The sequence below is a fragment of the Hyla sarda genome, chromosome 1 (assembly GCF_029499605.1).
Source record: "Hyla sarda isolate aHylSar1 chromosome 1, aHylSar1.hap1, whole genome shotgun sequence".
NCBI lineage: Eukaryota > Metazoa > Chordata > Amphibia > Anura > Hylidae > Hyla > Hyla sarda.
The window spans coordinates 287,550,657-287,578,016 of NC_079189.1; the positions used below are offsets into that span (position 1 = coordinate 287,550,657).

Sequence of the window (27,360 nt, forward strand, 5' to 3'; positions counted from 1 at the left end):
GACTTACCCACAAAGTTCAGCAAAGAAAATCTGTAATAAATCTGCAGTATTTCTGTAACGTAAAAGGAGGCACTGGGGATTTCCCAGAATAGGTTAGTTTCCATGCAGATTTCACAAGGATTTTTTATGCAGCAAGTTGATGCCTTATTTAGAAAAAAATTATCATCTACTTACAGTAATTTGCAGGCAGAAAATCTGAAGTGTATCTGCACTGTGTGAAAATACCTTAAGTGAGTTTAAAAGAGAAAAGGGTGGATGGGGCTCAGTGTGTAGAACATCAGGTTCAAATGGGGGGGGGGGGGGGGAGGAAGGAAACAATCCTCAGCCGCTTACCAGATTGGGTTGTGTGAGCTCAAACACAACAATGGGTAGCGCATGAAGATATTAATCAAGTCGTCCGCAGCCTTCCTGAGAAGTAATAGACAGATGGGTGACTGAGGAAACAGGATTGAATCCGGCGTTGGACAAATAAGTGCCTGGGACAGCAGGTGTAAAAGCCAGGTTGGTTTATTTAACAAGGATGCAGCATGTTTTGCACTAAATTTAGAGTTTAGACAGCTTCCAACAGATTGGTTCTTTAGGACTATCTTTAAGACAACAGTTTGATGCCTGCTGCATGCCTCAATTCACCCTGAATGGCAGCCCCCCCTACTGTGCAACAGTCCCTACTCTGGACTATGTGCATGGGGCATAGGGGAAGTCAGGCAGGCAAGGTCGGCAACACACACGCAGATGTGATACCACAAAGTTCCCAAGAACACAGTGGCCTCCATAATTGTTAAATAGAACAACTAGGACTATTCCTTGAGCTGCCCCCTCCCCCACCACCACCACCAAACTAAGGACTCCGGAAAAAAGGTCCTTGGGATGGGAGGTGACCGAAAACTCAATGATCTCTCTTGCTCCAAAAATGGGAGAAACTTCTCGAAGGTCAACCATCATTGCAGAACTCCACCAATCTGGGTTTTATGGCAGAATGGTCAGAAAGAAGCCTCTCTTCAGTGAAACCAATGCCAAAAAGCACCACTATATGGTCATTAAATTTACCATCCACCAAAAACAAAAATTCCTAACTTTTTATTATAATCTTTATTAAACAAACTACACACTAATTCAAATGAGTGGAATTCCTTCTCTCTTTGTACACCTTCATATTGTTAGTCATGTGCCATGAGACAGAACTTGCCTGTAGCACATGCCTAATACATTAGAGGAGACACTCACTACACAATTAAAACCTTAATTCTCTGCTCACCTCAACATGTTCCACCACATACAGTGGCTTTGTCAAAAGGTCAGGCGGAGGTTAGGTTTTAATTTAGTTTTTTGGCAGATGGTAAATAAAAGTGACCACCTGGTGATGGTTTTGGGTATTGGTTTCAATTAACTCTTCGTCCATTGGTCTAAAGGTGGCTAGTCTCTTCAGTAAAAGACAGCCCTCCCATAGACTTGAAATGAGGGGGCAAGGCGTGATGTCACACGAGGCGGAGTCGTGACGTCACAATACTCCGGCCCCGTGGTCGTCACGATAGACACTTGGAGCCTCCATTGCTGCGGAGAGCTCACAAAGGTGGGTGCGCAATGACAGACTGCGGGGGTCCCCAGCGGCGGGACCCCCGCGATCATACATCTTATGCCCTATATACATCTTATGCCCTATATTCTTTGGATAGGGGATAAGATGTATTAGGGCCAGAGTACCCCTTTAGTATTATTAAAGGAATTATTATCAGCCAGAAAGTTAGAACTTGGGCCAAATGGCTTATTCCCATCTCATTCATGGGAATTAAAAAATCACTATTTATCTGCACTAAACCAGAAATAATGATAAAACAAAAAGTCTCCCTTGAAAATGTACCTGTTTTTTTGCAAAACATACAGGAGGAAATTTATCAAAACCTGTCCAGAGGATAAGTTGCCCAGTTGCCCACAGCAATCAATCATCTCACTTCTTTCATTTTGCATAGGCCTTGTTAAAAATGAAAGAAGCAAGATAATTGGTTGCTATGGGCAATTGGGCAACTTTTCCTCTGGACAGGTTTTGATAAATCTCTCCCCAATGGTAACATTTTTTATATTTTTGGGAGAAAAAATACTGTTCCTGCAGCTACAGCCTGTGTGTCTCTGTGAGGATTCTAAATAATGCAAGTGTGGGCAGAACAAGTAGGGCTATGTACCGGCTCCTGGCTTGTCAATCAGCTTGCTGTGTGAGGTGGGAGCATATCACAGAGCCTCACTGCACAGAGCCCTGCTTGTCCTCACTGCATAGAGCCCTGCTTGTCCTACCCGCATAGAGCCCTGCTTGTCCTACCTGCATAGAGCCCTGCTTGTCCTCAGTGTACAGAGCCCTGCTTGTCCTCAGTGTACAGAGCCCTGCTTGTCCTCAGTGTACAGAGCCCTGCCTGTCCTCACTACACAGAGCCCTGCTTGTCCTCACTGCACAGAGCCCCGCTTGTCCTCACTGCACAGAGCCCTGCTTGTCCTCAGTGCATAGAGCCCTGCTTGTCCTCACTGCACAGAGCCCTGCTTGTCCTCAGTGTACAGAACCCTGCTTGTCCTCACTGCACAGAGCCCTGCTTGTCCTCAGTGTACAGAGCCCTGCTTGTCCTCAGTGCACAGAGCCCTGCTTGTCCTCACTGCACAGAGCCCTGCTTGTCCTCACTGCACAGAGCCCTGCTTGTCCTCAATGTACAGAGCCCTGCTTGTCCTCAGTGTACAGAGTCCTGCTTGTCCTCACTGCACAGAGCCCCGCTTGTCCTCACTACACAGAGCCCTGCTTGTCCTCAATGCACAGAGCCCTGCTTGTCCTCACTGTACAGAGCCCTGCTTGTCCTCACTGCTCAGAGCCCTGCTTGTCCTCAGTGTACAGAGTCCTGCTTGTCCTCACTGCACAGAGCCCCGCTTGTCCTCACTGCACAGAGCCCTGCTTGTCCTCAATGTACAGAGCCCTGCTTGTCCTCACTGTACAGAGCCCTGCTTGTCATCACTGCTCAGAGCCCTGCTTGTCCTCAGTGTACAGAGCCCTGCTTGTCCTCAGTGCTCAGAGCCCTGCTTGTCCTCACTGCACAGAGCCCTGCTTGTCCTCAATGTACATAGCCCTGCTTGTCCTCACTGTACAGAGCCATGCCTGTCCTCACTACACAGAGCCCTGCTTGTCCTCACTGCACAGAGCCCCGCTTGTCCTCACTGCACAGAGCCCTGCTTGTCCTCAGTGCATAGAGCCCTGCTTGTCCTCACTGCCCAGATCCCTGCTTGTCCTCAGTGTACAGAACCCTGCTTGTCCTCACTGCACAGAGCCCTGCTTGTCCTCAGTGTACAGAGCCCTGCTTGTCCTCACTGCACAGAGCCCTGCTTGTCCTCACTGCACAGAGCCCTGCTTGTCCTCACTGCACAGAGCCCTGCTTGTCCTCAATGTACAGAGCCCTGCTTGTCCTCAGTGTACAGAGTCCTGCTTGTCCTCACTGCACAGAGCCCCGCTTGTCCTCACTGCACACAGCCCTGCTTGTCCTCAATGTACAGAGCCCTGCTTGTCCTCACTGTACAGAGCCCTGCTTGTCCTCACTGCTCAGAGCCCTGCTTGTCCTCAGTGTACAGAGTCCTGCTTGTCCTCACTGCACAGAGCCCCGCTTGTCCTCACTGCACAGAGTCCTGCTTGTCCTCACTGCACAGAGCCCCGCTTGTCCTCACTGCACAGAGCCCCGCTTGTCCTCACTGCACAGAGTCCTGCTTGTCCTCACTGCACAGAGCCCCGCTTGTCCTCACTGCACAGAGCCCTGCTTGTCCTCAATGTACAGAGCCCTGCTTGTCCTCACTGTACAGAGCCCTGCTTGTCCTCACTGATCAGAGCCCTGCTTGTCCTCAGTGTACAGAGCCCTGCTTGTCCTCAGTGCACAGAGCCCTGCTTGTCCTCACTGCACAGAGCCCTGCTTGTCCTCAATGTACATAGCCCTGCTTTTCCTCACTGTACAGAGCCATGCTTGTCCTCACTGCATAGAGCCCTGCTTTTCCACCCACACTTTGTGTATTAGCTCTTTGCACAAAGACACAGCTGCAGGGACAAGACAGGATTTTTTCACATTTGTATCAAACGTCACACTGACCTTAATACAATTGTAGCACAGAGCCATTCCTATAGGGCAGTGTTGAATTGCCCTAGGATATCTTCTAAATCTGGCCCTTGAGACTTTTGTGAGACATTTCACAAAAAGTCGCACATGATAAATCAGTGATCAATGCACAAAGTGCTCTAAAAGAGAACACTTCATGGTGATGAAATTAAATAGTTCTAAATGTCACAGAAAATGTCGCACGGGGCCAGTCTGCGACTTTTTATGCGACAAATTTAGACGAAAAAAAACAGTCTACATGGTCCCATGTAAGCGCACCCAACTTTCCTGAGCATCACGTGTTAAACCTGGTGTTCCAGGCCAGCCTCTGAGCTGAACAAGGCGGAGGAGGCGCTGAGCAGCTATATGGTTGATGGTCCCCTTTCATTCACACTTTTTAGACTAGGAAAAGGGAAAATACCACTATTTTCTGCAACTCTTCTAGAAAAAACATCCCTTTCTGTCAGGTACACTGACCTGGTCCATATGACGCATTCTGCTACTTCCTGCCCATGAATTAAAGGGGTACTCTGGTGGAAAACAATTTTTTTCAAATCAACTTGTGCCCAAAAATTAAAAATATTTGTAAATTACTCCTATTAAAAAAAATCCTAATGCTTCCAGTACTTATCAGCTGCTGTATACTACAGAGGAAGTTGTGTTGTTCTTTTCAGAGTGACCACAGTGCTCTCTGCTGACACCTCTAACCGTGTAAGGAACTGTCCAGAGTAGGAGCAAATCCCCATAGCAAACCTCTTCCGCTTGGTGCGGGTGGCAGGGTCTTGATGTCATGGTCATGCCCCTTGTGATGTCACACCACGCCCCCTCAATGCAAGTCTATCGGAAGGGGTGTGATGGCCGCCACGCCCCCTTTCATAGACTTTCATTGAGGGGGCATATTGTGTTCTAAACAAACTTTAGTGTAAAGAAATCCCAAGTTAAATACTGATCTCTATTTTAGATTGTGTTTGAATTAAGAAACTACATCAAAAAGGTCCACGAAAACAGCACATGTTATTTCAGCCTAAGTATTTAAAGCATTTTAACAAACAGCTTTTGGATATTTCCAGTGAAGAGAAGTCTGTGCAGAGAAATGGTCAGATTTGCCATCCAGGCAGTGGGGCACAATGCCGCCACTTCCCAGGCTTAAGATCTCACGATCGAAGCAGGTGTCAGGAGTAAGACTTGGTGCCATCAACAACTTTTGACATGTTTGAGCAAGATGTCATAATTATTTTTAATGACTGTAACGCTTTCAGTCCCCTTTACATGGGGCAATTATCGGGTGAATCAGCATTCCTAGGTAGGTTTTTTTCTGAAAATCAGTTGGTGTTAAAGGTCCAGTGATCAGCTGACGAACGATCATCGGCTGATTGCATCTTTCTGCGCCCAATAAAGTCATTATTATTGACTGAACAGGTACGGAGATGAGCAGCAGGGAATGGACTGGCATGTCCCCGCTGTGCGCTGTGATAGCGCTAGAACATGAGTGGGCAGGAGAATGATTTATCAAATATGCACACGGGGTGGGGAATAAATTTAATATACAAAGTTGGGAATAAGGAAAGTTGGGAATAAGATTGGATTGTTATTATGCACTGTAGAAGTTTAAAAACCCCGCCGGGAGCCCTGAATGGCCCCTCGGTGCTGGCCCTGCATCATAGCGGGGAGCGGGCGCAGGGCATACAGGTAAGCCCTGCGTCCTCAAGAGGTTAAAAATATAAGAAAAAACCCACACATCACAGGGGAGTGGAGCATGCCGCCCGCTCCCCTGGTTAATAACTTCTGATCGCATTAGGTCTCAGAAGTGAGCCCGATGCGATCAATCCCTCAGCCCCTGTACTACTACCCCCAACATGGAACAGACTGTTTCATCATGGGGGTGGTAGTACAAGCACTAATGTAGCCTCCCCAGCCTTCCCCAGACTCCTGCAGCCGAAGAAACTACTACTCCCATCATAGAAAAAAGTCTGTTTCATGATGGGAGTAGTAGTCCCGCAGCACTGCAGGTATCCGCTGATTTAACCTCTTCTGAGCATGCTCAGAAGTAATAACGGTTCAAAAACGGATATTATAAACTGGGTGCAAACGCATGACATTAAAGGCTCATCTGTTTGCCATAGACTTCAATGTTAAATTAATAATATCCGTTTCTAGCCTGTTATTTTTCATGGGAGAAAAAATACTGCGTGCAACGTCTTTTCCCTGTCAAAAAAAAAAAAAAACAGAACAGGAAGCTAACGGGTGATAAAGGATTGTAAAAAAAATCCCATCGACATCAATGGGATTATTTTACAGCCATTTGCAAAAAATTATCAAATGGATTGATAACGGGCATTTATTAATGGGGCAGATGTTAATGTGAATAAGCCCTAACATAGGAGAAAAAAGTGCTTGCTCTGTACAGTGGTACAGTGATTTGGCAGCAGCATCTGTGTTTTGACGGTTGTGTCTTTTTTAGCGTCTGACAGTGTTTTGTTTTTCTGTAAAATGTAGATGCTGGATCTTAGACTTCCAACTTCCTTTTCCATGTTTGACTTGATCTCTGGCTTCTGCAGTGATATTGTGAGTTCAGCACAGAGCTTTATCTCATCTACCTGGACTTTCTACCTGCAGTCTGATGATGGGAAAGTTGTGGTTTTCCAGGTAGGATGTAATTTTTGCTTCAATTACTAACAAATGTTGTGTTGCTATACATGTTTATGTAAAAATAAAAATGGTACATTAATATTATACATTTATTTAATTGTCTTTTAGTCACAGCCAGAAGTCGAATACCCAGTGCTGGAGCTTCAAGCTCCAAGATCTGAAGTCACTGAAAAGACTTGGCTTTCCTCACGATTCAACACCCTGAAACCTCACACAGGTATAGGATATCTTAATAATGTGAATAAACGAGAAAGTATCAGTTTACCCCTAACGTTATGTTCATTTATTAATTCCCACTTATAGCTTCCTTAGTAGGAACATATTCCAGGTTTCTTAGTTTACTGTTGATAGACCTATTTTCATGTTTTTTTCTAGTAAACAAGGTATTTATTTACACTAGGCTAGATACAAGAGTTGGCACTGCCCGAGCATATCACACAGACGCCACAGTACATCTCTGGTATGATCATGGCATTGCCCATGGTCAACTAGCACTTAGTGGGTGGCTCAATCATTCAATAGCGTGGCGATAGCAATACAAGTTCAAAAGAACAAAGTAAGCGCATTAACCATTGGCGTGCAGCAGTAGATTTATTCTTTGTGCAGTTTAAAAGACAAGGCCAGCAGAGACGGGTATTTATTTTGCAACTGTGATGAGATGCCATCTCTCATACTTTACTAGTAATGTGTGTCAAATTACTGAAACAGTATCTAAGTTCCTTTCATACAGAAAGTTAAACAATTTACCATTTACCTAGCTGATATGATTTACTTTACTGAGAGTAATATTACCAATAACACCAGTATAGAAAGAGGAATATTATTACCATACATATTACCAACATACTGTTATAGACCAAATCCTGTATACTGAGACCAATATTACCAATAATATTACAGTATACAAGTGAGAATAATACAGCCACATCATGAAAACTACCATTACCAACACAGTGTATAGTGTATAAAAACCAGTGAGCATAGACCAATATCCCCCCAATACAAAGCCCATATAGAGATGACCTTGGCTCTATGCAGAAGCTGCAGACTGTATAAGTTATTACAGTGAAGTTACTGTACATCTACTGACTCACAGGAGGCATCTTATTTGAGTCATTCTCATTCCTCTACTTCTTTGTCTTGCTAAGACCGACAAGAAGTCTCCCTCCAACCATGACTCCTCACTGCAGAATCTGCCAGACAACAAATTAGGCTCCACACTTTTTCTAGAACATTTCCCACCTGTTCCCTACCCTCAATGCCCAAATAATACCCCCTTTTGTGCCCTGCATTACATGAGGGAGTAGGTAAGTGTGTTGGGCGAAAAGGGTAGAGGGCTTGGATGGTGGTGGGTAGTTAATTTCCCCTCCCCAATAAGGTAATGCTTTCAGTTTGTAGTTAATGCCCCCAGGTAGGTAATAGGTAATTTGCTCCAGTAGGTTGGTAGTAGGTAATGCCCTAAAAGATAATGACCTCAGTAGGTAGAGCCCCCAGTAGATAGTGCTCCCAGGTAGGTCAGGCCTTCAGCAGGTAGGTCTAGATACTGCCCCCGATAGGTCCTCTAAAAAACAAAATAAAAAAATTCCCACTCACCTTTTTATCAATCCTGTGCTGAAATTGGGCTCTGTGCTAAAGCTGGGCTCAGATTTAAACTTTAACCTGCACTGGTAGTGCTAGAGATTTACCAGTTTCCATTTACCTACTGTGATAGAATATCTAGTGGAAAATGTACTGTATTAAAAGAGTGTATTGTTTTCATAACATAAATATGCTATTCACTACCTTTAAACCTCTCCACTGAGTGCAGTGTATAAGGATGTTGTAAAATAGTTGCCAGCTGAATCTTGAATGGACTGACATTCTTTTTCGTCTCCCCATAGATGTTTTTTATCCAGAGTATGACTACATAACCCAATCTTTGTAATATTTAAAGTAGGGTGACTACCCTTCACAGGGCATCACTGATATTTTTACTTCAAACTTAGTAGCCAATTTAAAACATACTCTTTTTCCCATACAAGTAGTTTATTCTTATTAGCCCAAATTATGAAATCTTAACCTGCATTAGGAAACAAATACAATTGCAAAATTTTTAAATGAGGATGCCATAAATAGAAAAGTATGATGCATGATGCCAGTCATATAGGCAACTTGGGTCATCTTGTTTACAAAAACCATATTGATTGAAATGGAAAGGAGCATGGGAGCAGACATGAGCACCATGTCTGTGTACAAGCTCCTGGTGTCTGTGTAAGAGATTGTTGCTCGCTCCTCTTGTTCTGCCAGATGTGGCCCATCTGATGCATCAGTGCCACATATACTGTACTCATTGAGAAAAGCTACTTTTCAACTTGTTCACTTGGAATCCCCTGTTTCAGGCTGTATAACCAACTACCTTGGATCTCTGACACTTGCAGGCTCTATGCTGGGCCCTCCCTCGGGTCTCCTTTGGCTTTGTTTTGTTTTTGTTTTTTTGTCAACAGGAGGACTAGGTCTCCTGCAGATGCTTACTATATATTGACACATTGTATGCTAATTCTCCTGTACACTACATTCAATGAGATCTACCCATTCATTATGTCTTCTTTATCCTACATTAACTGACTTGTTTCATCCCTACTTAAAAGTCTGCAAATGCTAAATATACTGGGAGAGATTTATCAAAACCTGTCTGGAGGAAAAGTTGCTGAGTTGCCCATAGCAACTAATCAGATCGCTTCTTTCATTTTTTAAAAGGCCTCTGAGAAATGAAACAAGCGATCTGATTGGTTGTTATGGACAACTCAGCAACTTTTCCTCTAGACAGGTTTTGATAAATCTCCCCCACTGTCTATAAGTATTTGTTCATTCATATGAAGGGTTTTTAACTTGTTCAGGGCGCAGGGCGTACCTGTACACCCTGGTCCCATTACCCAGTTGGAAGCGTGCTCCCCAGCTGAACACGCTTCAGACCCGTCAGGTCCTGACTGCTATCAGCAGCCAGGATCCAGGGTTAATGCCAGGCACCACCAATTGGGCTGATGTCATTAACCCTTTAGAAGCCACAATCAAAGTTGATTGCAGAGTCTAAAACAAAAGTAAAATGATCCCGGCAGCTCAGTGAAGCTGATCGGGGTGATCATGGTGAAACTGCGATGTCCCGATCAGCTGAGAGGACGCCACGACGGCCCTTGCAGGCTGGAGCAGCAGAGCACCGATAACAATGATCAATGCTATCCTATGGCATAGCACTGAACAGTATATTCAATCAAAAGATTGCATGGTATAGCCCCCTATGGGGACTAAAAAATGTAAGTGTTAAAAAAAAGTTAACAAAAGTGAATCAACCCCTTTCTAATAAGTTTGAATCCCCCCTTTTACTAATTTTGAAATAAAATAATCATATGTGGTACCGCCGCGTGCATAAATGTCCGAATTATTAAATTATAAGGTTAGCTAAACATCAAGATCTATGGCATACACGTTAAAAAATTCCAATCCAAAATTTAGCATTTTTGATCACTTCATATACCATAAAATTTTTTATAAAAAGCAATCAAAAAGTCCCATTAAAACAAAAATGGTACCAATAAAAAATTAGCCCTCATATAGCGGAAAAATAAAAGTTATAGGAGTCATTTTAAACATACTAATTTTGGTGACGTAAAAAACAAGCCTTTATATGTGTCTGTAGGTGCAAAATTTAAAGCGTTATGATCTTCTGAAGGAAAAAACGAAAAGGCAACAAAAATTGTCCGAATCCTTAAAGGTGTACTCCGTTGGAAAACAATTTTTTTTTTATCAACTGTTGCCAGAAAGTTCAACAGATTTGTAAATTAATTTTAATTAAAAAAAATCTTAACCCTTCCAGTACTTATCAGCTGCTGTATGCTCCACAAGAAGTTCTTTTCTTTTTGAATTTCTTTTCTTTCTGACCACAGTGCTCTCTGCTGACACCTCTATCCATGTCAGGAACTGTCCAGAGTAGGAGCAAATCCCCATAGCAAACGTATCCTGCTCTGGAAAGTTCCCGACATGGACAGAGGTGTCAGCAGAGAGCACTGTGGTCAGACAGAAGAGAATTCATTGCCATGAGGTGCCACAATCAACTTTCAGGGACCAGTATTAACCCCTTAAGGACCAGGCTCATTTTGGCCTTAAAGGGGTACTCCGGTGCTTACACATCTTATCCCCTATCCAAAGGATAGGGGATAAGATGCCTGATCGCGGGAGTCCCGCAGCTGGGGACGCCCGCGATCATGCAAGCAGCACCCCGTTAGTAATCAGTCCCCGGAGTGTGTTCGCTCCGGGTCTGATTAAGGTCGACCGCAGGGCCGGCGGCGTGTGACGTCACGCCCCCGCCCCCGTGTGACATCACGCACCGCCCCTCAATGCAAGCCTACGGGAGGGGTGGAGCGTGCCCCTCCCGTAGGCTTGCATTGAGGGGCGGAGCGTGACATCACACGGGGGTGAGGGCGTGACATCTCACGCCGCCGGCCCTGCGGTTGACCTTAATCAGACCCAGAGCGAACACGCTCCGGGGACTGATTACTAACGGGGTGCCGCATGCATGATCGCGGGCATCCCCAGCTGCGGGACTCCCGCGATCAGGCATCTTATCCCCTATTCTTTGGATAGGGGATAAGATGTGTAAGCATCGGAGTACCCCTTTAAGGACCAGGCCAATGTTATTTCAGAATTTTTGTTTTTTCCTCCTCGCCTTCATAACCCTTTTATATTTTCATCCACAGACCCATATGGGGCTTGTATTTTGCGTCACCAATTTTACTTTGTAATGACATCACTTATTTTGCCATAAAATGTACAGCGTATGTACAAGAAATATTTCTGTGGGAAAAACCGCAAAGCAGCAAATTTTGGAAGGTTTTGTTTTCACGCTGTACATTTTACGGTAAAAATTACATGTTTTCTTTACTCTGTGGGTCAATATGATTATATGCCTTTTTATAATTGTACTGCTTTAAAAAAAATCTCAAACTATTTTAACAAAATTAGTACGTTTGAACTTGCCCTATTTTGACCACCTATAACTATCTCATTTTTTTGGGATCCAGGGCGGTATGAGGGCTAATTTTTTGCACCATGATCTGTAGTTTTTTTTTTTTTTTTTTTTAATTGTCCAGAGCAGCATAGGTTTTCTATGGGGATCTTCCCCTGCTCTGGAAAGTTCCTGATAATGCATCAGGTGTCAGCAGAGAGCACTGTGGACAAGACAAAAAAGAAATTCAAAAGGAAAATAATTTACTGGAAGGGTAAAGATTTTTTAATAGAAGTATTTTACAAATCTGTTTCACTTTCTGGCACCAGTTGATTTAAAGAAAAATGTTTTCCACCGGAGTACCCCTTTAGTGGCTGTGTGATGAGTTATTTTGAGGGGACAGCAACATTAGCAATGGACAATGGACACATTTATTCTATTTTTGTATTGAATGTTGCCTTTGTTGGTACCTGGCATTTGTGTGGCTTTATTCATATTGCGGTATTTTTACCTATGGTTTTGGATGCTTTGATTATAGGTGCACGCTGAGTTATATTCCTTCCAAATAGTCTGTGAAATTATAACAAACAATCATTAAATACTCTGCACTATTTTATGTATATGTGTCATGTCTGTCTATGTCTGTGTTCACACACAGCCATTTTGATTTTCTTGTGTGTGAACAGTTTTATGTTCCCTGGTCTGGGAATAGTTAATACCTCTGTATATATATTGACTGGGCCAGCATTCTGACCACACTGTGGAGTGTGCCACTGGCCAGTAGTCTATTTGGATTTATTAAAAGGGGTACTCCAGTGCTTACACATCTTACATCTTATCTTATCCTTTGTATAGGGGATAAGATGTCTGATCGCGGGAGTCCCGCCGCTGGGGACCCCCGGGATCTTGCACGCGGCACCCCGTTTGTAATCAGTCCCCGGAGCGTGTTCGCTCCGGGTCTGATTACCAGCGACCACACGACCGCCCCCGTGTGACATCACGCTCCGCCCCCCAATGCAAGCCTACAGGAGGGGGCATAACTGTCACACCCCCTCCTGTAGGCTTGCATTGAGGGGCGGAGCGTGACGTCACACGGGGGCGGTCGTGTGGTCGCTGGTAATCAGACCACGCTCCAGGGACTGATTACAAACGGGGTGCCACGTGTAAGATCCCGGGGGTCCCCAGCGGCGGGACTCCCGCAATCAGGCATCATATCCCCTATCCTTTGGATAGGGGAAAAGATGTTTAAGCACCGGAGAACCCCTTTAATAATGGCTACTTCGTTAGTGGAGTGGAGTTTCCAGTTTGTGGGTCCAGTGGGAACAGTGTCCTATGTTAGATCCCTGTTACCACTCCATGGGGACTCCTTGTCTACTGGAGGTGTTCGGAGGGATTGCTATTCCTGTCTTGTGTTCAGTGTGAATAGTGTTCTATAATTATTTCCAGTTTTGAACTCTATATGTTTATTAGTTCTTAATTTCAGATCTTTGAAGTTCTGTTCATGACCGCTTATCTATAGTGTCCTCTGTTCACGACCACTGAGTCCTCTGTTCATGTCCGCTGATATAGTGTCCTCTGTACTACTCTCTGATCTGTTTCCTCTGAACTTTATACTATAGAGTTCTATGTTCCTGTTATGTTTCTGGTTTGTGACCAACTATTTATTAGTATGTGTTTTTATTAGGCCCCTGCACTTAAGTTCAGGGAGGGACTGGCACCCAGTTGTCGATCCGCCATTTAGGGTGGATGGGCAAGTAGGCTGGGAGAGTGGTTTTAGGGTCAGTTTAGGGCTAACTCTCTCTGACATATGTTCTTATTTATATTTCTTATAGTCACTCTCTATAAAATATATAAGTTATTTGTAATACCTATTTGTTGGAGATCCTTATGGTCATCTCTGAGGGACTGACCCTCATTTTCCATGTGTTGACCGTGATATGTTCTTGTTTTTGTCTTACTGTTCTACGGTTTGCCTGATATGGTTGTATTTTACCGACTGTATCGGATTTGTATGTTTTTCTTATTGTAAAACAATAAAACTTTTCAAATTTAAAAAATATATATATATTAATTATTGCATATTTATTTTTAATGATCTATTTCACTCTTGACACTTCTGCATCAACACCATTTAATTTATTTTATAATCCATTTCCATTCCCCACTCACATATATACCTTCATTTACACTATTCACTGTCTATTACCATTTATATAATTTTTTTAATTATATTTAAAAAATATATTTTCAATTATTCTCCATTGTTTATCCATGAATTATTATTTGCATATGCATTATTATACTTAACATTTATTATCATATCCATTTTTAACCCCTTTCTGCAAATGGACATATATTTACGTCCACTGTGGGCTGCTGCTGTATGACACGCGCTCCGCAGGTGAGCGCGCATCAAACCCGTGCTATCAGCAACCGGGACCCACGGCTAATGCCGGACATCGCCGATCGGGCTGATGTCCGGCATTAAAGGGGAACTACGCCCCAAGACATCTTATCCCCAGCATCTAAAACGGGAGATAACAGTTGCCGGTTAGCTTAGTGGGCTGTTCGGGACTGCTGTGGTGAAAACGCTGCATCCAGAACATCTGAGAGGACAGTGGGAGGCTTTTTACCTTGCTCCTTGCTGTCTGATCGGTGTTCAATTGCCCCAAGCCTTCCATGCCTTCCATGCAGGCTGGAGCAGCAGAGCACCGATAACACTGATCAATGCTCTCCTATGGAAAAGCATTGATCAGTGTATGCAATCTGAAGATTGCATGATAAAGTTCCCTATGGGGGAAAAAAATAAAATAAAGTGTTTGAAAAAAGTTTATAAAGGTAAATTAACCCTTTCCTAACGAAAGTTTAAATCACCCCCCTTTTCCCATTTTTCAAATAAAAAAAGTAAAAAAAAAAAAACTAAACATGTGTGATATTGCCACGTGCATGAATGTCCAAACTATTAAAATACAATGTTAATTAAACCGCACGGTCAAAGGCGCAAGCATTAAAAAATTCCAAAGTCCAGAAATGTGTATTTTTGGTCACTTCATATACTAGAAGAAAATGAATAAAACACGATCACAAGGTGAATCAGTTTCAGTCAAGTCAGCTCAACTCAATCTGTCTCAAGTCAGCGTGGCCCTGCATCAAATTTTCCAAGTCCATTATAAGTCCCAGCAAGCCCTGTGGTCTCTGAAGTCACTGGTCACCTCTGTGGGCCTAGCCAAGCTGTATAGACTGTTACATCTGTCTGACTCAGTAAAGCTGCCGTTGTTCCGTAACTTGTCGTCGGAGTCATTATTTGCCCCCATGCCTAGCCCAGGATCCAGCAGTATATCTTCGGGTGCTGTAGAGGATAAACAATGCCCTGGCTTTATGAACACAAGGGATTAATTATATCTGCCCTCATCACACCCTCACCACATCATCATCATTGTTTGCCATTGATTGAGTGCAATACATCACTGTGGCAACTTAAAATCGGCGAACTTCCACATGGATTCATTGCTAGGATTCATACCCCATTACCATTGCCTGAAGGATTGCCAATGGATAACGTGAGATTCTGTTAGAGGCCCATGTCCATGGGATAAGGTTTGTTTTTGCCATCTGACCCTCTGCCTGGCCTTTGCACACTGCTTTTAGCCTCTGTTGCAAATTTTTCCTCCTCTTGTCACCCATTTGCGATATACCGTATTTTTTGCCATATAAGAAGCACTTTTTCTTCCCCAAAACTGGGAGGGAAAAGTTGGTGCGTCTTATACGGCGAATACCTGTGGCCAACAAAGGCCGGGACCCGCGGATAATACAGGACATCACCGATCGCGGTGATGCCCTGTATTAACCCTTCAGACGCGGCAATCAAAGCTGACCGCCGCGTCTGAAGGGGAATGGACACTAACCCGGCTGCTCAGTCGGGCTGTTCGGGACCGCTGCGGTGAAATCGCGGCGGTCCCGAACAGCTTACAGGACCTTACCTGTCTCCTCGGTGTCTGCTCCGTGCCGGGATCCCCTGCTTGGCCGGCGCTCTCCTTTGACGTCATCACGTCATCGCGCACATCGTCCTGTCATCCAATAGGAGCGGCGTGCGTAGCAACATGATGACGGCGACGGAGAGCATGGATCCCGGGGAAGAAGACGTCCGGAAAGTAGGGGACACCACGGGGACAGCGATGGAGCGACATCCAGGGCAGCGGTGACGGGTCCAGAGTGGCGGGGACACGTGAGTATTACCTCCTATCCAGAGGTCTTCAACCTGCGGACCTCCAGATGTTGCAAAACTACACCTCCTAGCATGTCCGGACATGCTGGGAGTTGTAGGTTTGCAACATCTGGAGGTCCGCAGGTTGAAGACCACTGTTGGGTTCAGAATCTTTATTTTTTTAGATTTTGCACCTATAAATTGGGTGCGTCTTATATGCCGGTGCGTCCTATAGGGCGAAAAATACGGTAGTTAGTATAACTGGTTTGATTGGAGTTATTGATGGAGTGTAGCTGAGGCCATAGCAAAATACCAGTTCTGGTTTTTCTACAGATACCAGTATTTATTTGCGTCTTTACTACTTATACCTTGGTTCAATGTATATTTGTGCACTTTCTTGCATATGCATTTTGGGCCAGTTACACATGTACACACATGCATTCATTAAAGCATATGTGCCAACTTGAGGGTGCTTATTTGCCTCCTCCCATCCTTTTTTGGGTATAGCTAAAATTGAACTATTTAAAAAAAAAATTATTTTCTGTCTTTTTGTAATTTTATATATTTACTCTAATAAAAGGTATATAACTTTTTTTTATTTGACTGTGCTAGAGGGGCTGTAAAGTTAGTGTAGTTCATAATCTAGTGTCTGTACCTGTGTGTGACGGTTTTCTCACAATTGTTCTGTGATTTTCACCCCAAGATTTATTTTTAACAGCATACAAAATGACTGTTGTCTCAGATTTTTCCCAGGTTGCAATGCAGCCGAGACCTGACTCACTAGTCAGCTGATGACAGGGAGCCTGTCTGCTTCAATGGGTGGAGGGATCGCTTGGTGAGAGAGAGATAAATCTGCAACTAATACAACAGCTATAGGCACCCTGATTGAAAACCACATGTCTTTTGAATGGATGCAGCTCATTTATGTTTCAATGGGTGGGGTGGCTGATGTGTGGGAGGGAGGGAAATGGAACTGTGGGATTTGTAGTCAAAAAAAGAAAACTCAAACAGGAAATACCAGTTCACAAAAAGCTAGCCACAGTGTTATGGTAATCTCACAACATAGCCATTTAGCCCCAAGACAAGTATAGATTCTTCCTAAGCATGTCCATTACTGTCTGCAAGTTACGTACTATAGTCACCTTATGGTGGATAACCCCTAATAAACGGAGATGGGATTAAGAAATATGGTGTGTACAACTACAACAATACAAAATGATCTTTCTGGTGTTTTCTTTTTGCGACATACTTTACCAAGAAAATTGTCAGATCAATTTATAAAGACTGGATGACTAAAGATTTTTTTTCAGTATACTCTTCTTCTTCCTAGCAAAGGGAATCTGTTCACCAAACAACATGGGTTGTAGATAACCTTATGGCTAGAAAGGGCTAGTAATCAGGATTTTTTTTTTTGTCCATTGTGGTCCCAAGATTGTTATTATACAAATGAGGTTTAAAAGCCAATTAAGCATTGCCCAGCAGGGCAAGAGCTGAGGTAAATCCAGCGTCTGTCCTCTTTATGACAATGACCTCGTACCCAGTTTGACTGATCTCCACTAAATAAAGAGAATGGGCTAGACTTACCTGGGCTCTTGTTGTGACAGATCCACTTAGAAAAAAAGTTTTGTTTTTTTTAATAAAAAAGGTCTTTGTTAAATATTTAAAATCAGTTATCAGGCTGTAAAGCTTCCTATATACAGTAACTCTGCTTTGTGGAAGTAATTTTATATCAACTGATTTAAGAATATTTCAAACATTAGATTTCGGAGTAGATACAACGAACAACTGTTTAAACCCAGATCACTGCTCCATTCAAACTCTTTATGCAGTGTGGAGGAACAGGGGGCTTGCGATTATAGTGATTTAGGGAACAATACCAAGCAATTATAGTGAATTGCAAAGAGAATTTGAAATTCAGTCCAATATTTGTTTTTTTTTACCCCTTCAGGACTGCACCACTTTTGCCTTAACAGGATAAATAAAATAAATAGAGCGCAAAACTTCACTGAACAAATTAGGACAATAATAAGTATTTGTTTTTATAAAATTCATTTCCATGGAACAGTGCACTTAGGAATCTCTTATATTATGCATAGAGAGGTTACAATAACTATTTTCTGGAGAAATTGTTACAATCATGTATTAGAAAGACTGGTTATTGATTTTAATGGGCACTGTATAATACAGAGCTCCTGCTGTGGTAGCACTACAAGGAAAATGAATGCTTACTACTGGATTCCACCTCAGATTGCAGCTGATAACTGTGGGTCCTAGCAGTGGGACAACCTGTAATCAGCTCCCATAAAGTGATAGATCCCTAACATATGCTAAGTTTAGCTCAGTTTAGCACATATGCTAAGTTTAGCTCAGTAATATAAAGGATAGGGGATAAGATGCCTGATTGCGGGGGTCCTGACGCTGGGGACCCACATGATCTTTCACGCAGCACCCCGTTACCATCAGCCCCCGGAGCCTGTTCGCTCCGGGTTTGATGACTGTCGATCACGGGCCCGGAGTATTGTGACTTCACGGCTCTGCCCCATGTAACATGATGTTCCGCCCCCTCAATGCAAGACTATGGGAGGGGTGTGACAGCTGTCATGCCCCCTCCCATAAGCTTGCATTGAAGGGGCGGAGCGTGATGTCACACGGGGGAGGAGCCGTGACGTCACAATACTCCGGTCTTGATCAGCAGTCATCAGACCCGGAGCTCCGGGGGCTGATGGTTATGGGGTGCTGCGTAAAAGATCACGGGGGGTCCCCAGTGGCGGGACTTCCGCGATCAAGAATCTTATCTCCTATCCTTTGGATAGGGGATAAGATGTCTTAGCGCCGGAGTACCCTTTTGAACAAAGGTACAATACACTAATTTAAATATGTCCTTATTTAGTTTTACTTTCTTATTTATGTATCTAAAATGTTTAACAATTCTATTGACATTTTGTTGATAAGAATGGTCCTTGGTATTATAGACAGGAGTTCAATCTATTTTGTGTGTTTTTAGGTTTTTGTTTTTGTTATAACATGCAATCAGTTACTGACAATAAATAATCTACTTTCTTTCTATTGCCTTTGTGTTTAAAATAGTTTTGTCTGTACTAAGGTATTTTGGTGCATTCTTCATTTTTTTTCAGACCCAACAATAAAATAAAATAATTTATGTAAGTTATATATTTAATTCATAGTGATTGTCAAATATTCGGTCATTCAGATATTGGAGTAATTTATGCAATCTAAACCATACTCATATCAGTTTAACTCTTAAAGGAAAACTCTTTTAAAGTCCCCCTGTGCCCAGGCTGCAAAAACATAAAAACTTTAACTCACCTTCCTTCCTTCTCCCATTGCGGAGATATCGGCATCCCGTTCCTCCGGTGCTGCTGGCTTCTAATGCTCAAAACATCACAGTGTAGGCAAAGTATCGCCGGCCGCAGCTATGTCCCGCCTCGGCCGGTGATAGGCTGAGCGCACTGTCATGTAAGGAGCCCAGGCCCCGCCTTCTCCCTGCGGCCTAGGCTCCTTACATGACAGTATGCTCAGCCTATCACCAGCCGAGGCAGGACATCGCTGCGGACAGCGATACGCTGCCTGCACTGTGATGTTTTGAGCCTAAGAAGCCAGCAGCATCGGAGGAACGGGATGCTGATCTCTCCGCAATGGAGGAACGTAGGAAGGGGAGTTATAGTTGTTTTTTTTAAATGTTTTTGCAGCCCGGGCACAAGGGAACTTAAAACATTTACGCCCCAGTTCTCTTTTATTGAGAGCAGCAAAATCTCTAAACCTGGGGCAGAGAGAGTCAAAAAAATAATTTTCCTATACGTGCTCTTCACTCTGATATTGATTTAATATCTTCTATGATTCTAAACTCTCACTCATGTCTCCAAGGCTTGTACTGCACAATCTCTTTGGAATGTGATACCCGGAAAACTCAGATGTATAACCAACATCCAAAGTTTTAAACATGCCCTAAATACACCTCTTTTCCATCAGGCTTATGAAATTCCCTAATTGGTTTCCACTACTATCAATATGACTCCCCTCCACTATCATTCAGTAGTGCCCCCTATGCTCTATGTAATTTAGACATTCAGAAATTGGTGGGTGACTGATTTATAAAACATGGCTTGACACTTTCTGCCCTCTGTCTTAACCTTGTCACACACAGACTGTAAGCTCTTGAGCAGGGCCCTCACTTTTCTTGTTATAATATGTGATATATTGTAATGTCTATTCAGAATTGTCTCTATTTGTACCCTCAGAATTTTAAAGTGCTGCAGGATATGTTGGCGCTATGTAAACAGTACTATTGTCATAGGTAGTTTATTATTTATTTATCTTATCATAATTTAAGTACATATTTTTTTATTAAAGACCTTATTAAAACTTTCTTGTTTGTCTATTATTCTATAAATATATATATTTTTTTACTGCTGCTGCTTCTGGAAAGTATTTCATCTTTAGATTTGGAATTATCATCTAATTATCTTTTTTATCTCTTTATAGGTGCACGTGACAAAACTGAGAAGAGTTCAATTAAGGAGTCCAAAGTGAAGCATAAGTTGCCCCACATGGAAACCCCACAGTCAGAACACGATTTTCTGGGCTGTATGTCTAAGTAAGTGTAGAAGAAACTTTTTTTGTCATAAAAAAAACAAAAAAAAACTCTTCTACACACAAGCACTTCTTTTCCTGAGGGAAACAAATGACACTGCAGTACTAGTGATGGTAAAAGTGCATAATATGGGCAAACCTGGAGTACTTATTTAACAGCCATAATTATTTGGGTTTATCACACAAATACAACCTTTTTCAGTCTGATGTGGGATTTACAGGTTAAAAAGGAATCCTGAAATTATAAAACATGAATACATTATTCCAAATAGAGTGCTGTTTTTTTTTACATAGGCTTTGAGCCTTAGATTGGATTCACAAAAGTTTAAGCCATCCATCACTGGTATACATTTTAGTACTTTGAAACTGTACACAGGGATGTGGAAATCCTATCCCCTGACGCCTGGGACATGCAGCTTTAGGTGCGGGCAGGTGAATTTTTTAGGCCTCTAGCCCTGCTTGAGACAAGCAGGGCCAGACCTGAAAAACACCCTGACGATTACAGCAGCGCTCAGGGTGTATGGAGCGGGCTCCTGACTTGAGTCCGCTCCATATCCGGTGGCCCCCAGCGGATTTCATTAGCTGGGGATGGACTGATATTAACCATTTAGAAAGCCACTGTCAAAAGACCCCCCCCACGCAGCACGATCGCGGGCAGGTGGGGGGTGGTTTTGTGGATGTGCGATCCACTGTAAAGGTAGCTGGAGGGCTTACCTCTCCTTCGCTGGTGTCCATTGCTCTGTCATTGATAGCTTGGTCCAAGCTTTTTCAATGGAGCGCAGAGCACACAGATCAATGGAGTTCAATACATTCAATAGTTCAACAATTCTGTATGAGAAATCTAATGATTCCTCCTAAAAGTCCCCTAAGTGTCAAAAAAAGTTTAATAAAAGTTGAAGACACACAAACTTCAAATCACCCCCTTTTCCTTTATAAAAAAAAACATAAAACATATAAACGTAATATACTGTAAATAAACATATTTAGTATTGCCACGTGTGTAATTGTCCAAACTATTAAAATATAACATTATATATCCCATACAGTAAATTAGGTAAATGTAAAAAAAAAAAAAAAAAAAAAACAGAATTGCAACATCCGAGTAAAAAACTAAAAAGCGTTAAAAAAATCAGATCAATACCAAAAGGGTACTAATACAAACAGATTATGGCACAAATAAATTAGCCTTCATACAGCCTGGTATATGAAAAAAAAAAAGTTACAGTCAGAAAATGGCAATTAATTCTAAATAGTTCCGATTTTTTTTTTTTTAATTAGTAAAATGTGACAGAAACTATACAGATTTGGTATTGCTGTAATCAGGCTGACCAAAAGTATCAAAATAACATGTTAGCTTGACCACAAGGTAAATAGTGTAAAAAAATAAAAAAAAATCGTCCCCACAAAAAAACAAGCCCTCATATGCGTTTTTTAATTTTTTTTTATTCCACACCCCTGATGTACATAAACATATACAGTACTATATACTGTAGTCAATGCAGTCAATGGTTTTAATGATGCTAGGGTACTCCAAGGTGTATAATTTTGCTTTTACTTTTGTATAAATGTATCCATGATGGAATGATTTTTTTTATAAAGTTTCGCACATACTGCACATTTGCATGTTTTTCGGACAGTGATTTTTTTGAGAAAACTAACAAACATGTGCAACAACTGTATGGCAAAATTTTTTTTAAAACCTATCCTTAATCCAATCCAACTGAATACTAGACCTAGTCCACGGAAAAGAGCAATGCTATTTTGGTATTAAGTAACCATGATTTTCATATATATATCTATGTTCACATTTGGAGGGTAACTCTCATATCACCCAGGTGGCAGGATCCAAGCACGAAACCCTGTCAATTCCTTTCTCCATCACTAAAATGAGCGGCGTATGGGACTGCCGTAAGTTTTATAGGCTGAAATTGCATAGCTAGTCTACGAAACACTCCCATAATTAGCACAGAGGCAAAATTTATTTGATTTGCTAGCATAATAAAACCAGAATAAAATATGAGAGATGAAAACCAAAGAAACTTGGATGGTAGGAATCTAAACCTTTGCACTGTATCCGCAATTAAAGCAGGACATAAAAGCGGTGTGCTGGTAAAAAGATAGGGGGACATTTATCAAGGTATTTAGAGCCTTTATTTTTGCTAATTCTGTGCGCACAAAGGGGTAAATTTATCAAAACCTGTGCAGAGGAAGAGTGGTGCAGTTGCCCATAGCAACCAATCAGATTGCTTCTTTCATTTTTCCCATTTGTCTCTTTAAAAATGAAAGAAGCGATCTGATTGGTTGCTATGGGCAATTGCGCCACTCTTCCAAATAGTCGCATGTGTGACTAAGCATTTTTCTGTGCAACTTTTGTGGGTAAGCAAAAAGTTGCAAACAGCCTTACATAAGCAAACTTCAGTTTTCACTTTACAGTGGTCACAAATTTTTGATGTGCGAATGTTGGCAAAAAAGTAGGCAAAAAAAAAGTCGCAAACCCCTTAACTCCTTAAAAAAGTCGCAAGTTTATTCCAGCTCTGACCTGGAGTACAAAACTCCCGTACTTGAGCAAATTTAAAAAAGTCTAAGCTGTGACTTTTGTGTTTTGATTTTGTGCTCCAAATTTATCAACCCCCTGTATTTAGTATGATAAATATGTACCATATAAGCAAAACTAAAGCAAAATAATTACTTCCGGCAAACAATGATAAATATCCCCCATAATGGTTATATGCCCAAAATGAATTTAAATATGTGTAAACCATGGGGAAAAAAATAGCTGGAATCCTAATGCAATGTCTGGGATTAGCGCTAATGTCTCTCAATGATGCAAAATGGTGGCCCCAACAAATATATAGACTTATATGTCTAGAAGTTTTCGTTAAAAAAACAAACAACATTACTTGCATAAATGCACAGAAGATTGAGACATTCAGGACCTTGTGTTACAAATGGGAGCAGTGAAGATTAGGTAATACTGCAGTATGGCTGTTACGCCTAGCGCTCCGGGTCCCCGCTCCTCCCCGGAGCGCTCACGGCGCCTTTCTCCCTGCAGCTCCCCGGTCAGCGCTGACCGGGAGCGCTGCCCTGTCATGGCCGTTGGGGATGCGATTCGCACAGCGGGACGCGCCCGCTCGCGAATCGCATCCCAGGTCACTTACCCATTCCCGTCTCCTGCGGTCATGTGCTGGCGCGCGCGGCTCCGCTCTCTAGGGCGCGCGCGCGCCAGCTCCCTGAGACTTAAAGGGCCAGTGCACCAATGATTGGTGCCTGGCCCAATTAGCTTAATTGGTTCCCATCTGTTTCCTGGCTATATCTAGTCTCCTCCCTTGCACTTCCTTGCCGGATCTTGTTGCCCTAGAGCCTAGTGAAAGCGTTTTTGTGTGTTTATACCCTGTGTACCAGAACTTTGCTATCTCCCCTGACTACGAACCTTGCCGCCTGCCCCCGACCTTCTGCTACGTCCGACTTTGCTTCTGCCTACTCCCTTGTACCTCGCCTATCTTCAGCAGCCAGAGAGGTGAGCCGTTGCTAGTGGATACGACCTGGTCACTACCGCCGCAGCAAGACCATCCCGCTTTGCGGCGGGCTCTGGTGAAAACCTGTAGTGTCTTAGAACCGGTCCACTAGCACGGTCCTCGCTATCCCTCTCTGGCACAGAGGATCCACCTCCTGCCAGCCGGCATCGTGACAGTAGATCCGGCCATGGATCCCGCTGAAGTTCCTCTGCCTGTTGTCGCCGACCTCCCCACACTGGTCGCCCAGCAAGCCCGACAGATTGCCCAACAAGATCACCAGCTGTCGTACTTGACCACCATGACTCAGCAACTCCAGTCGCAGCTACAGCAGATTCAGTCTCAGCTACAGCAGCAGCAACCATCTCCTCCGCCAGCTCCTGCACCTCTTCCGCAGCGAGTGGCCACTCCTAGCCTCCGCCTGTCTTTGCCGGACAAATTTAATGGGGACTCTAAGTTTTGCCGTGGCTTTCTTTCCCAATGTTCCCTGCACTTGGAGATGATGTCGGATCAGTTTCCTACTGAAAGGTCTAAGGTGGCTTTCGTAGTCAGCCTTCTGTCTGGAAAAGCCCTGTCATGGGCCACACCGCTCTGGGACCGTGATGACCCCGTCACTGCCTCTGTACACTCCTTCTTCTCGGAAATTCGAAGTGTCTTTGAGGAACCTGCCCGAGCCTCTTCTGCTGAGACTGCCCTGCTGAACCTGGTCCAGGGTAATTCCTCCGTTGGCGAGTACGCCATACAATTCCGTACTCTTGCTTCTGAACTTTCCTGGAATAATGAGGCTCTCTGCGCGACCTTTAAAAAAGGCCTATCCAGCAACATTAAAGATGTTCTGGCCGCACGAGAGACTCCTGCTAGCCTGCATGAACTCATTCATCTAGCCACTCGCATTGACATGCGTTTTTCTGAGAGGCATCAAGAGCTCCGCCAGGAAAAAGACTTAGATCTCTGGCCACCTCTCCCACAGTCTCCACTGCAATCTGCGCCTAGGCCTCCCGCCGAGGAGGCCATGCAAGTGGATCGGTCTCGCCTGACCCTGGAAGAGAGGAATCGCCGTAAGGAAGAGAATCTTTGTTTGTACTGTGCCAGTACTGAACATTTTCTGGTGGATTGCCCAATCCGTCCTCCACGTCTGGGAAACGCACGCTCGCACTCAGCTCTCGTGGGTGTGGCGTCTCTTGATGCCAAGTCGGCTTCTCCACGTCTCACGGTACCTGTTCGGATTTCCACTTCAGCCAGCTCTCCCCTCTCAGCCGTGGCCTGTCTGGACTCTGGAGCTTCTGGGAATTTTATTCGGGAGTCCTTTGTGAATAAATTCCATATTCCGGTGACCCGTCTTGTCAAGCCACTCCGCATCTCCGCGGTCAACGGAGCCAGGTTGGACTGTACCATACGTTTCCGCACGGAGCCCCTTCTTATGAGCATCGGATCTCATCACGAGAGGATTGAACTTTTGGTCCTCCCCAATTGCACCTCGGAAATTCTCCTTGGACTTCCCTGGCTTCAACTTCATTCCCCAACCCTGGATTGGTCCACTGGGGAGATCAAGAGTTGGGGGTCCTCTTGTGCCAAGAACTGTCTAAAACCGGTTCCCAGTAACCCTTGCCGTAACTCTGTGGTTCCTCCTGTATCCGGTCCCCCTAAGGTCATTAAGGACTCTGCCTGCCACAGGAAATGCCCCTCCCCCCCTCCCAGGCAAGCTTCTGTGTCCCCTCATGGCCCTCGTCCTGGTGTCACACTGCCCCGTGCCAGGTCTCGCCCTCTGCCCTCTCTCCCCATTCCTACTCCTGCGGTTCTGCCTGCCGTTGAGGAATCCCTCCTTCCTTTCCCGGTGTCCTCATCCCAGGGGAGGCAGTTACCCGATAAAGAGAAGGGGAGACCTAAGGGGGGGGGTACTGTTACGCCTAGCGCTCCGGGTCCCCGCTCCTCCCCGGAGCGCTCACGGCGCCTTTCTCCCTGCAGCTCCCCGGTCAGCGCTGACCGGGAGCGCTGCCCTGTCATGGCCGTTGGGGATGCGATTCGCACAGCGGGACGCGCCCGCTCGCGAATCGCATCCCAGGTCACTTACCCATTCCCGTCTCCTGCGGTCATGTGCTGGCGCGCGCGGCTCCGCTCTCTAGGGCGCGCGCGCGCCAGCTCCCTGAGACTTAAAGGGCCAGTGCACCAATGATTGGTGCCTGGCCCAATTAGCTTAATTGGTTCCCATCTGTTTCCTGGCTATATCTAGTCTCCTCCCTTGCACTTCCTTGCCGGATCTTGTTGCCCTAGAGCCTAGTGAAAGCGTTTTTGTGTGTTTATACCCTGTGTACCAGAACTTTGCTATCTCCCCTGACTACGAACCTTGCCGCCTGCCCCCGACCTTCTGCTACGTCCGACTTTGCTTCTGCCTACTCCCTTGTACCTCGCCTATCTTCAGCAGCCAGAGAGGTGAGCCGTTGCTAGTGGATACGACCTGGTCACTACCGCCGCAGCAAGACCATCCCGCTTTGCGGCGGGCTCTGGTGAAAACCTGTAGTGTCTTAGAACCGGTCCACTAGCACGGTCCTCGCTATCCCTCTCTGGCACAGAGGATCCACCTCCTGCCAGCCGGCATCGTGACAATGGCTATTTTGTACAACATTCCATGTCCTGTCTGGCTCTGCTTGATTGATAGGTCTCTCCCTATTTGTGTATAGGGAGAGACATGTTAGTATGGCCAAGCCGATCATGGAGAAGCCAATAAAGACAACACAGACTATAAAGGTAGAGTTATTAATTTAGGGAAAAACATTTTTTTTGCAGGCGCTCAGGATTACCACGTTGGATTCTGGCTGCATGCTTGTTCCTGTCCATCATGGTGATGCTTTGGCTTAGCTGTGCCAGCTTGGTGACTGCTCCTGATCAACATATAAAGGCTCAGGTAATGTACAGTACTCTTTACCATTACCTAGACCTAGTACTAATTGAATCCAACTGAATACTAAACTAAATTCATGAATAACAGTGAGGCTATTATTGAAACCAGAAACCATGTTTTTCATGTATAAAATTATGTAAATCTTTAAGGAGTAGCTCTCATTTCACACAGGCACCAAGATCCAAGCACAAAACATTGTCAACTCCATTCTCCACTGCTAAAGTAAACTGTATATGTAGTTGCAAGCAACGCAATGTATTACTGCTGACTGTTATATAAAGGCTCAAGTAGTGTACAACACTCTTTATCACAACTGCTTCAGTAATACCATTTCAGATAAATCTAAAAGAGTAAAAGTTGAACATGCGCACAATATGCAAATGATAAATGAGACTTTAGGC

The 27,360-nt window shown here is 44.0% G+C and overlaps 1 protein-coding gene and 1 long non-coding RNA gene across 2 annotated transcripts in view; one reads left to right on the forward strand and one right to left on the reverse strand.

Annotated features, from left to right (window-relative positions):
* Positions 1-27,360, forward strand: part of TMEM59L (transmembrane protein 59 like) — a 174,089-nt gene that overhangs the window by 140,156 nt on the left and 6,573 nt on the right. Inside the window, exons 4-7 of the mRNA XM_056574802.1 lie at positions 6,603-6,752; positions 6,864-6,972; positions 20,441-20,552; positions 26,845-26,962. Coding sequence (XP_056430777.1) covers positions 6,603-6,752; positions 6,864-6,972; positions 20,441-20,552; positions 26,845-26,962 — 489 coding nt within the window. The remainder of the gene's footprint in view (positions 1-6,602; positions 6,753-6,863; positions 6,973-20,440; positions 20,553-26,844; positions 26,963-27,360) is intronic.
* LOC130369483 (uncharacterized) overlaps positions 1-27,360 on the reverse strand; it is a 219,520-nt gene that overhangs the window by 134,415 nt on the left and 57,745 nt on the right. The window lies entirely within an intron of this gene.